Raw genomic sequence first — 12258 nt, 5'->3', positions numbered from 1 at the left:
CCTTTCTGGGCAGCAGCCACACATTTAGTGTTTATCAGTATCATGCAAAGCCCTAACTCAGCACTGCCCAAGACAGCAGGAACAAGGAATGAGCAAGGGCTCCATCCTGCCATGCACATGGGGCTGAGGAGCAGCAGAGATTGGGAATGGAAAGAATTCCATGGAACCTTCCACTACTTGAACAGAGACAGACATTCCATTGACAAACATCCAAAATGTGAAGGAGAAAAAAGATCCTTCTGTCCATGACAACATTTTCTTTTTTTCATATGTAACAAACAAATGTTGATAAGACATTATTCAGAGCCATTAAACACTCTCTTGCAGATCCTTCTGCTGCTGCTGAACTCAGTGGAACAAAACAAGTTATTATCCTCAGAACTGAAATGCAATTCCTTGCAAATTTACAAATCAGAGCAGAGTGCCTTGAGCTGGACAAGGTTAGTCTCCAGCTCCAGCAGACTGGAGACACTGGTGCTCCAGGACACTCCTGCCTGGCCATTCCAAAGCCCTTGGGGTTTCAGAGGGAAGCTGAGGACAATACTGGGAGTTTTTGTAGGTGTGACTGTCTAAGAACCTAAGCAAGAGAAGGAGGCAACAGCACACCTGAGGCTTCTGCAGCCAGAGCTGACCTAAAGCAGCTGCACACCTTGTTCTGAGCAGTGGCTCTGCAGGGCACAGGGAAGAAAAGCCAGAGCCTGGCAGCTCAGGATGAGTTTGCATTAAGGGCTCTCTAGGATTGCAATTCTTTAAACAACTTGCAAAACGCCTTGTGCACACATCACTTGGGATGCTGGTGCTCCTCACCTCCAACCTAATCCCAACACAACTACAGATGAACTGAAGTAAAATGGCATAACCCAAGACTAGAACACTGGTCTTGCTCTGTGAGAGTAAACATGTGTGAAATTGAGATTATATAGCTCAGATTTCTCATTCTTTTGCTGCTGAGATAGTTCCAGAGGGAACACAGCAATAACTGACTGTGCCCAGTGCTGGGAGAAGTGAGAGATTTATCAGCCCAATAACAACAAGTGGTGCAGACCTGGGGAAGGACTGTGCCACATCCTCCAAACAACATTTTATTCTCCACACACATTCAGTATCCTCCCCTTGTTCATGAACTGCAGGGCTTCCCATCCCACACAAAACAGAGCCCTTCCAGACTCCCACATGGGATATCTGCTGCTCTTCCTTGGGAGCTATGGATTCACTGCCCCTCCCTAACTAAGCACTAAGGAATTAAAAGTTCAGCCCACACAGTGGTTCTGTGACTGCCACAAAACTGCTGGCAGAATAAATGCAATTGTACAAAACAGAACGTGACACTTGTTTTCAATATATATTTTCAATTTTAATTATTTTTCCTCTAGCTATACTGTCATTCCAATTTTTTGTAACTGCCATAAACAATGTCCTCTTGCAAAGAAGTGCTCATGTCCAAATCCTAGTGTAATTATAGCTCAAATCTGATACAATTTTAAACTCTCTTTGAATTTACCATTGACAAGTTCCAAGCATGTGCAGAGCCAGTGGCACATTAACTAATTACTTTTCAACATTTCTCTTTAGCTGCTCATCTGGAATTTAAGGAGTTATTTGCTGAAGTATTCATATCCTCCCATAACCTTGCAAGCAACTTTGTTATTTTTTCTTTTATTTAACTGCATTAATTTAACATTTTCTGCTATTTTGTTACACCATTTGTTTTCTATTACATCAGTGGTACTTCCATTGACAAGAAAAAATGAATTTCCACCATACTCAAGACAGTTTTTTATTCCTATGCATCACAAGGAGCCTGTTATTTGACCCCTGATAAAACCAAACACTTCACCACAATTGTACCCACAACTGGAAAGACAAAGCAGACCAAAGGGAAAAGGTGGAAAAGGTCATTTTTTCATGACAAGTGCTGTGTATCATGCAACTATTTATCACCTCTTTGTAAGAATTCTCATTTCTGTTCAGGATTATGAATGGCCTTGTGCGTTTATTACTCAGTATGGACAGTAATTAATATTTACTGTGCAAACTAGAGGCACTGAATTATGTGGATTACTGGGCACTTGTTCCTTGTGCATTTATGCCATGACACAGCATAAATGAAAAGGCTAAGAAGACACTGAGATATCTCCAAATGCTTCTTTCCATTAATACCTCATTTTTGAAAGAAGAACAAAAAGGTTTTTTTCCCTCTAGGTAGATAATCAGTGTATTACTGAGAGCCCTGAGAGCTCGAGCTCCCCTGCCAGTGCTGTCCTTGTCCCAGGAATGCTGCTCCCTGCGCCGTCCCGGGCATGCGCTCGCTTTAACATGCAGCAGTAACCAACAGGAAAACACCAAAATATTTGCAATGCATGACAAATAAAAATAGAGCTTGTATTATAAAGGCATGCAAAATATACACAGTGCAATTAATGGTTCATGCAGACTTTGGTGGGGTTACAATTCCACATTCAAACATGCCACAGAGTCCACAGGGAACAACCACCCCGCGGATAAACAGCAATGACTCCTTCATTGGAGGGAAGTTTCCTCTGTCATCCAGTGGACATGGAGAACACCTTTATGGCATGTTAGACATAAATATTTAATAATACAGCTTTCCTTCATACACAGCCATACTCATACCACAGGGTCTGGTTATCTTCTGAGACCAGCAGCGGGGACTGGGCCTCAGTGGGGCCGGGGGCAGGGACAGGGTCCCCGGTCAGAGCTGCCCGTGGGTCACCCTGGGCCTTTGGAGCAGCACAAGGCTGCTCCTGGCTCCTCAGCACTGACCTGAACGCTGACACGTTTGCCTGGTCAGCTGCTTTGGAGGTGGATCTCGGGGGCAACCCACTGATATTGCTGACTAACTCGGTGTTGAGGGATAGGAAGGGCTGGGGCGCAGTGAAGGACCCTGCACTGCCACTCCCAGCCCCGCTGGCTTTATCCCAGAACGCGCCCGCGCTCGGCAAAGTCCTCTCCCGACCACCTGGCCTTTCCATCCTGGAAGGCTTGGCCAGCTCAGAGTTACCTCCTACAGGGCGCGCTGTGAGCGTGGGAGCCGCCTCTCCCTGCGGGCCGCGCTCCCCCCGGGCAGGCACACCGTGAACACAAGGAGAGGACACCCGCAGAGCCGAGTACTCACTGGAGCCGGGCGGAGCACTCCTGTCGGCCGGGGCTGGGGCTGCATCCACGGGCACGGGCGGCCTACTGTCCTTAGACAAAAAATCATGGATGCTTGTCCTTCGGGTGCTGCCTTCTGCCGTGGAAATGACGCTGCTGGCACGAGGTAAGGTGGCGTAGGGGTTGCAGTCCCTGGATTGTCGCTGGGTCACCGTCGCTTGGATCTTTTCCTTCACAGAGCGGGGCTTCCCCTGGGCGCCAGAGCTGAATTTGATGGGAGAGCTGCTGAAGTAGAGATCCTCAGCCTTCCTGAGGCTGGGCCTCACAAGCTGCTCTGCTTTGAGGGATCGTCCATCTGAGAAATCCCCCGTGGTTCTGACACTCAGGGATCTCACGATCCCACAGCCAGCTGCCGGCTGCTTCCGCAGCTTCTCCCTCCCTGCCAGCTCCGCAGACTCGGACAAGCTCCTCATCACTTCATCTAAAAGGTTCTCCTCACTTGCAGACTTCATCTGTAAAATCAGAAAACAGACCTTCCTAAATTGCAATTGTTACCTTTTCTTAAGCATTTTTGTAGATATATATTAACAATTCTACAAAGATTTGGGTTTAAAAATTTTTCATCTCTAAAAGCAGAATTAAACATTTATGATACATACTTAGGAGTCTTCTCTACAGTTTACAAAAAAAGAGTTTAGGTGAATAATATTCAGATTCAGTGAAGAAAGACTGCAGTTGTTTTCAAAATGGTACCAGAGACAACTAGGGAAGAATTAAGCTAAAGGCATTAGGGAAATGCTCTGGCAGAAGACTGGAAAGCTTGAAACCCTTCCATCCAGAATGGGTCTGTGAGGCTATGAAAGGGGCTCTGGGATTTGTGAACAGCAGCAGACCTGGCTTGATGACTTAGGTGGGGTTTTTTATTTCATATTGCCAGTAGAGCATTGTCTAGTGCTTAAAATCCAAAAATCCTTCTCAGGGAGACCACGAGTGAGAGCCATGTTAAGTATCTAACCAAAAAATGCAGAATTTTCTCCAGATCTCTGTCACCTGCCTCAGACAACCCTGGATCCACACTCCTGAGAGGCCCCAGTCACAGTGACTGGCTGGCTTTATCCTACAGCATGATATCCTACAGGAGTTTGGACAGATCTGCTCAAGAACCAGGGATGCAGAACCTGGAATTCCAGCAGAGATGAGGTGATTTGAGGCTTCTTAGAAACTGTCACTGATTCACAAAAACATTTCCTTCATCTTACTCCAGTCAGATTTCAGTGAGCTCCAAGGTCACTTTTGGTTTCCCAGTACTGTTAAGAAGATGAAACTGAAGCAGACAGGAGTCTCCTCAGGGAATGAAGTCAAACATCTTCCTTGTGCTTGATACAGGACAGATGTGACAGCAGCTGCTGCTGGACTGGAGGAAGAAGAGTGAATCCACTCCAAGCTCTGCACACCTTTGTCAGTACAGGTTGACTTTCTTACCCAACCCAGGGACCACAGAGGGTCAAACTGCTAAATTCCACACATTTCCTGCTGGAGAAACCAGACAGTGCATCAGGAGACAGTGCCTGTGACCCCTCAGTGCAGGTGTGACCCACAGCTCCAAGAAATCTTTCAGGACTTCTACTCACTGTGCCCTGCATTAACTCTCTGTGCCCTGCATTAACTCATTAACTGCATTAACCCACAGACAGGGCTCTGTGTAGTTAAATCCTCTCCCACTGACCTCACTGGAGTTACTCTTGTTGCTTTCCTCCAGGAACTGCTGCAGGGTGACCACTTCACTGCCAGGGGAGCCCGTTTTGGGGGGTTTGCTGTGGCTCTCAGGTGTCCTGTGCTGGAGCACGGGGCTGGACCTGGTGTGGCCCTTCAGGTACTGGATGGGGCTGCTGCTGCTGCTGGACCAGGCCTCGTGCTCCTGGAGCAGGCTGAACTCCCCACTGCTGTGGCTCTGGGGCCTGCTCTGGCTGGTCACTGCACCTGCTTTGGGGGAAGGCAGGAGGTATTTCCATTAGGAACACACCAAAAAGCTGTAAACCTGTATAACCCCACTGAAACCTGGAATGTTACCAGGTTCAGTTAGCATTCATTCTATTTAATAGACTAAAAAAAGCCCAGTTGTTATTTTTTTACTCTGTAAAATTACACTCCCTTGACTCCTTGACTTACCTTTTGCAGCTCTTCAAACATGGCACAATTTTTTTTTAAAATAAAAACTACCTTTCACTTATAATCTGGGCCTCCACCTACATAATAATATATTCCAAGAGGTTAAAGAGACATCTCCACTCTTATTCAGCATCACTGAGAGGCACAGGGTAATTAAATGTCAAAGGACACACAAAGGAGTGAATAGAAATAAAATGTTTTCTCCAACAAGAACTACTCAGAATTGCTGCTTCTCCAACAATTCCTGCTGTTACTCCTAGTTTGTTACAACTGGGACCTGCAGGAAGCACATGGTGTTAGATGCAAAATAAATTCCACAACACCAGTTCATTTTATTTGTCAGGAACTATCAATTGCTTAAAAAATACTGATGGATAATCAAGTATTTCCAGCTTCATGTCACTCCTAAGAAATGAAATGAAGTTTGAACCAAGATTAATCGTTTACAGTGGAAACGCCTAAACCTGTACAGACACTGGGGCAAGGAGGACTTCAAGGGACCAACTGAACAGATATAAAAAAAACTATTAGAATTATTCAGCTGGCATTCATTCCTAAATTTCCAGACAAACAGACACCATTTAAGAGATGCAAGCCATGGATATTAAATTAAGTCCTGAGCTGGCAGTGCTCTAGTCTAGTCTGTACACCAGTCTCCAGCTAAAAAAGCCACGAGATACAAAAAAAGTCAGGGTCTTTACACATGAAATTTAGAGAATACTGATAAAACCAAGAATAATAATAATCTATTAAAACCAAAATATAAAGGCTTCTAGCATGAATCACATGATGTGCCATTTTGTGCAGTTGTACAGCACACAACTCACAGCAGCAGTGCAGGAGATGCTTGGAGTAAAAAAAAAAAAAAAAAAAAAAAAGAGCAACTTCTCAGCTTAAAAAGCTTTTAAAGTAATTTGGGGGGGAATTCTTATTTTTCTTATTATAACAATGTTATCCAGGCTAGGTTTGATTTAAAACAGTTGGTAACTTAAAAAACTAACACCACCTTTGTAATATTTACTAAAACCATAAAATACCTGTGCTTCTAATCTGGGGAAAGAAAGTTGTGAAACACTCAAGGAAGCACAGGCTGGGCTGTGCAGTGGGAGGTTTTTGGTTGTGGGGGTTTTTGAACCTCTACAGATGATCTCACAGAGAAAAGAATGGAAATGAAGCACAGATGTGAATTCACCCCCAGCATACCTTTGACTTCATGGAGTGAAGCATTGTTATTGCTATTGCTAGTGGATGTCCTGCCACTATCAAGGCTGGCTGGTCTGGAAGCTGAATGGAAAATTAGGAGACACCATGATGAACAACATTTTAGCAGAGGACACTGCACCTTCACATTCTGCTGCCAGAATGCTCAGAGGATCATGCACGACCTCCCAGGCTGAGCATGCCCATGGGAACAAAGTGGTTTCTTACAGATCAGAATGCGAAGGAATTTCCAGGCGGTCCAAGAGGACACTTTGGAAAAGGGCACTACAGGAATGGCGAGGTACAGAGGAGAGGAAAAGAGAAAGAGTCTAGTTTAGAATTGAAACTGAGAGGGGAAGCAGGGATCAGACAGGGGCATGCAGGGGCTGCTGTGGTCACGGCACTTACAACAGATCTGACAGGGAACCCTGCACAGGGCTGGGAGGCCACGGACAGGAGGAGCAAGAGCATCTGCACAGATAAAATCCTGTACTCCTAAGCCAATACAAGGGAAATGCACTGTTAGTAGCCTCCAAAATGTTTGCTGCTTGTACTCATTGTAAATGTTTATAGTACACTTAAAACTCCACTTCTATTAATAGCCTATTTTTCACTTCAAAGCTTTGCTTGAAGGAACACGTAATGATTTTATAAACTATAGTACATGGCAAATTTGGGATTCACTGAAAACTAAACATTGAAAGGCCAGATTAGGACTTGATTTTTAAAGATTGAAATGCTAACTTCCTTTATTTACTATCAACTCCAAATGGAAGTGAAAACATTTTCCCACTAAAAGGGAAAATGTTTTGATCCTGTTCAGATGCACTTCACAAATACTTTCTACCAGAGATATAGAACATCTGTCTGATGTAGTAGTTAAGAGAGAAAGGAGAATCTGAAGAAATGATACAATACATTAGAGAGATATGAAAATCAGAGAGAGCATGCTCATTGCAATGATGCCATTCACTATATTTTCACAAATTCATTAACATTCACATCATATATCCTTAATTAATTTAATGAAAGCTCACATCTTACCATGAACTCTTGATCCTGTACTAGAATCATCACTAATACCTTGTGGACTTACATCTTCAAAGGATGTAGTATCTACACACAGAGACATAAAGGAAGATGTAAAATAAAATAAAGTGGAAAGATTATTAAAATACTTATCATTGGTTAAATGGTAAAAATTAAAGTACTTTTCAAAGCAATCAATTTTTACTTAGGAAACATTCTATAGGAAAAACCTAGAAACATTTTATGATTGCAGTTATTAAACCAGTTCATTATTTTAGCACTGCAACTCGATCATTAAGATTGAAAAACTTAAAACATTAACTGAAACCAATATTTACATAATTACATCAGGGTGCAAAAAGCTTCTACCTATACCTTTATTATTTAGCAACTGCTTGGATCTGAAGCCTGTGGAGGAGTTGACAGTGGCAAAGTTGATAGCTGTAGTAGAGAAGGCCATAGCTCCCAATTCCTTCCTCCTTTTACCCGTGGATATATCATCAGGACCCTCCAGATGCTCAGAACTACCTGTCCATTGTCCTCCTGTCAGGACCATGGACTGCACCAGGTCATTCATGGCTGGGATGCAAATGAAAGCAAATGATCAGCGTGGGCAATGTACCTGCTGGGGTTGTTAATTTGCATTGCAAAGGTCGGACAGTTTTCTAAGCATTAAAGCGCCCGCAGCAGCAGCAGCCGGCAGGAGCAAACCACACCCCGGGTACCGCATGCAACAGGCTCGGCAGGAGGGAGGGAGGGGATCGGGGCTCCTGAGCGCAGGGAGGTGCTCAAAACGGGAGTGGCAGGGATCGCCATGCGCCAGGTGCTGTTAGAGGCTCTGCCAGCCGCTTGCCGTGAGAAAATGGGATGGATGAGCGGGGACAAAACGGGCACGGGTGCTCAGCCAACGGAGTGCCGGCGCTGCCACGGGATCCTTGTACAGTGCAGGTTACTGCAGGCACACTGGGGTTTACAGAGCAACACAGAGAGGATCTGAAAAATACCACAGCTGATGATATTCACCTTTACTTCCCCAAACTCGAGAAAACCGTCCACCCCTCATTAGAAAACAAAACGAAACAAAAGAAATCAATGCAGCATTCTGGCAACGAGAACTGATGAACGAGCTCGCAGAGTGACAGACCACCAGAGAGCCTTGCACAATCTCCTACACTTGCTTTAAACAAAAAAAAAAAAAATTACAGTGACTTCTGAACAAAAGGCTTATGAAACGTGTCATTTCAAAGTATTTCCGTTAACACAGTGCACTGTAAATTCATATACACATGGGGCCATGTGTATATAGACAGCTATGTATACAAATATATGCAGTCACAAGGCACTGAATAGATTATATGCATGTGCATGGCTACGTGTGTGTGCACAGCTGCACACACATAAAGTATTCAGTGCCAAAGTTGTTTTTAAAAAAAAAAAAAGGGGAGGGGGGGAGAAAAAGTAAAAAGAAAAAGCTCCAGCTCCTTGTACTGTAGCAGGACTTGCACATTGCAAAAGAGGAGGAAAAACAGAGCGCAGTCCAGGGAGAGGTTAGTGAAAAATTAGTAACGGAAGCCAGTGTAGCCATTGAGAAGAAGCTGAACTGTCATAAAGTCTTACACATGGAGCGACGGTAGAAGGCCTTCATTTTGTCTTTTTCCTTCGGTCTGTTCCTCAAAAAGGGCAGTCTTTTCAGTGCACCCACTTTTATGTCATAGCATGAGGAAAAACGGAAACAGGGAAATGAAAGAAAAAAAGGGAGAAGAACAGATGGAAGTTAAATGTTGAAACTAAGGACAGAAATGAATGTCTGAGTTTAAGCTAGGTATGCTATGCTAAAAGCTATCATTCTCCTGCTTCTGGGTGATAATGAAATATGAAAGTACACTGAAACAGGAAAACTTCCACAGATCACTCAGAAATGCACTGAAAATTACAGTGCAGAGGATAATACAGTTTGAAGCTCCTGAAAAAATAAATGTAACTTCTTTGCAGGTGATTACAGGAATTGACCACTAAGTAATCTTTACTGTGAAAAACAGCATTTTTTTGAACATAAAGAAAAATGTGAAGCAAAAAAAGCTGAAAATGAAAGCAACCCTAAGTACAATTTCTATGTTAAAATATGTTCACATTGTCCTTATTTTTGGGGGCAAATAACTTCTGTAATGCTTTGCCTGCAAATCTAAGAGGACACAGTCTATTATCAGTCTTCAGTTCTTCCATTCTGTGCTCAGTAATAACTTTGGTCATCTACTGTCTCATAGAAAACCTGCAAAAGGGCCTTCTGATCAATATAATTTGTGGGCAGTATTTTGATAAAATACTAAAATCAATCTGCTTCAAATGTGCAAGTACTTTAGCTGAAAAAACACCAAAGGAAAAAAAACCCAAAACAGCAAAAGAAAATCCAAATGTGAGTGTTGCTGTAACGTTTTGGGAGGGCCCAAGGAAAACCGAGTTAAATTCTACCAGGAGAATTACAGAGTTAAAATTACAAATAGTATTAAAAGAGGGAGGAGGGGGAAGTCAAGAGTTAATCTTGTCCTTGGAGTCAGGAACTCTGCATTAGGAACTGCTGCCCTGCCTGGGATAAGTCTGGGGGCTGATGCCAGGCACAGGAGCCACCATGGAAAGATCCAGAAGGGGACAGGGGATGGAATTCCCCAAAGTGGTGATTTCTGCAGAGATGGTAGCAGCTCTGGTTTCTGCAGAGGTCTGCCAGACCAGGCTCTGCCTGCTTTGTCTCTGCAGCCCCTTTTGGGAGGTGTGCCCTGCTCCCCCAGCCTGGCACACAGCAGTTCTGTGTACAGAGCAGTGCATATATATCATAGATACATTTACAAGTGCACATGAGCCACCCTGCCACTGAAACATTCCCTATTCCTGCCTCTCCACCAGCTCTTCCCATGCCAGCACCCACAGGAACAGGTTCACAAACCAATCCAACCACAGAGGTCATCCTGCTCTATCTCTTTGTCATCAAGACAACCAACACAGGAAAAAAAATTCCTCTGTAACTTCTGTAATCCTTTACAGACAAAATAACTCATCCCTCTGTCATCCTTTATGGAAGATAACTGACTCCTCTTCACTAAAAACTCCTTAATTTTATTAAAAAGTAATCAGAGGATGCTCAAGAGCAGTTTCAGCCATCTGTCCTTCCTGTCCATTAACACAGATCCCCTGCAATAGGGCTGATTTATGGCTCTCGGCAACTGTGCCCACCAGGAAACTCCCCTGCAACCACTGATGTCCTGCAAACCCTGCATCAAAAGGCAAAATGCTTGGAGGGGAAACTGTGTCAGTAGTATCTGCACAGAATTCACCTCAGAACATGTCCTGGAATAGTAATTCTAATAACTAACCCTGGGATGGCAGAGCTACAGCAAAAATCAACTGTTCTTTGTCTTTTCAATATTCCATGAACACCTTCTTGCTTTCTGAGCTGAGAATGAATGATGAGTGTTGCAGAATTCCTCATGTGAGCAGGAAAAGTTCCATTTTGTAACTCTCCTGTTTGCCTGAAATCCTCTGGGGAATTCTGTATTAAAATCCTGACTTGTTTTGGTTCATGCACAGAAGAAAATATGATGCAAAAACCTTCAAGATGCCTCGGTATTGGGAGCCCAGAACATTCCTTTTATTCCCTCTGTGACATGGCATACCTGCTACTGGTGTTCTAGTAGAGATGACAGTTTGCTAACAGCCCTAATTCCTTGTGAATTTATTAATTTCATGGAATGGCTAAAGTAGAAGCCAGTAAAGCATATATGTACTTCTCCACAGAAAACAAAAATTCCCTCTGCCTGCCTTGGGTTTTGTCTGGAAAAGCTCAGAATGGCCCCATCCAGAGGAAAGCCCTGCACAGTGTCAGGTCCACGGCACTCACCTGATCCTGAGGGTGATCAATGAGAATTTGTGGGCAGTACCTGGGAACAAGGAGCCATGAAAAGCTAAGGTGAAGCCCTGCAGTCAGGAGCACACCCTTCCTGCAGGATTAACCTGTGCTGGGACAGCAAAAGCCCTCCAGGCACCCCCTCCTTCCCACAGGGATCAGACACAGGCCCTGGCCACGCTGTGAGACCTCAGGTGGTGTTCTCTGAGAACAGGGTAACCTGATTTTTGTGCCAAGAGCACCTTTCCCAGGGAGATAACAGCTCACCTGGAAACATTTGCATGAGAAAGTGGCCTGTGTTGGAAAAACACAATCTCCATCACCACCCACAAAAGAGGAAAAACTACAGATGTCACAGACAGCAAACACTTTTGAAATCAGTATCTCTGACAGGGAATGGGGGATGTGAGCCCTGTGTATCCTGGAGATCTCTGTGTCAGATTCTCAGTCTTCCAGCTCAAATATTGCTGGTTTGTGCCAGGGAGGGTGAGCTGCCTTCTCCTGCCTCCTCAAGGACACTCAGGACATTTGACCTCACTGGAACCAGCTCCTTGCCAGCTGCTGGAGGTCAGGGAGGCACAGAACTCCTCGAGAGCCAGAGCTGCCTTCAGCCAGCACAGGGAGCTCCAACACCTGAGCATGGCACAAACAGGCTGCACTCACTGTTTGCTCCCTCCTGTAGCTCCTTCAGTGGAAGCTGCCACTGCCAAACTGCTTCCCATGGAAAAGAAAGGACCCAAATTCCAGGATTCAGGACTTACAGTCACTCTAGGAGCAGAAGAAGAAGACTGCAAAATGTGCACCATCACCAGCATCGTCACACTGAGAGATTCTCTCTGCTTTGTGAGGCA

At 44.4% G+C, this 12258-nt stretch overlaps 1 protein-coding gene across 15 annotated transcripts in view; it reads right to left on the bottom strand.

Annotated features, from left to right (window-relative positions):
- CCDC88A (coiled-coil domain containing 88A) overlaps positions 1–12258 on the bottom strand; it is a 71485-nt gene that overhangs the window by 5554 nt on the left and 53673 nt on the right. For 3 of the 15 annotated variants that reach the window (XM_058021204.1, XM_058021205.1, XM_058021209.1), the window contains 8 exons: positions 9130–9213; positions 7888–8091; positions 7528–7599; positions 6892–6978; positions 6712–6768; positions 6487–6567; positions 4841–5097; positions 1765–3626 (listed from right to left, as the gene is read on the bottom strand). In XM_058021204.1, the coding sequence (XP_057877187.1) occupies positions 2613–3626; positions 4841–5097; positions 6487–6567; positions 6712–6768; positions 6892–6978; positions 7528–7599; positions 7888–8091; positions 9130–9213 (1856 nt within the window). In that variant the 3' untranslated portion in view covers positions 1765–2612. Of the gene's footprint in view, positions 1–1764; positions 3627–4840; positions 5098–6486; positions 6568–6711; positions 6769–6891; positions 6979–7527; positions 7600–7887; positions 9214–12258 lie in introns of those variants that run through there. The other 12 variants (XM_058021207.1, XM_058021208.1, XM_058021214.1 and 9 more) reach the window with 10 other exon arrangements.

The sequence above is a fragment of the Melospiza georgiana genome, chromosome 3, assembly GCF_028018845.1.
Source record: "Melospiza georgiana isolate bMelGeo1 chromosome 3, bMelGeo1.pri, whole genome shotgun sequence".
Classification (NCBI taxonomy): Eukaryota; Metazoa; Chordata; class Aves; order Passeriformes; family Passerellidae; genus Melospiza; species Melospiza georgiana.
The sequence above is the reverse complement of the archived record's forward strand: the minus strand, read 5'-3'. Positions and strand labels throughout refer to the sequence as shown.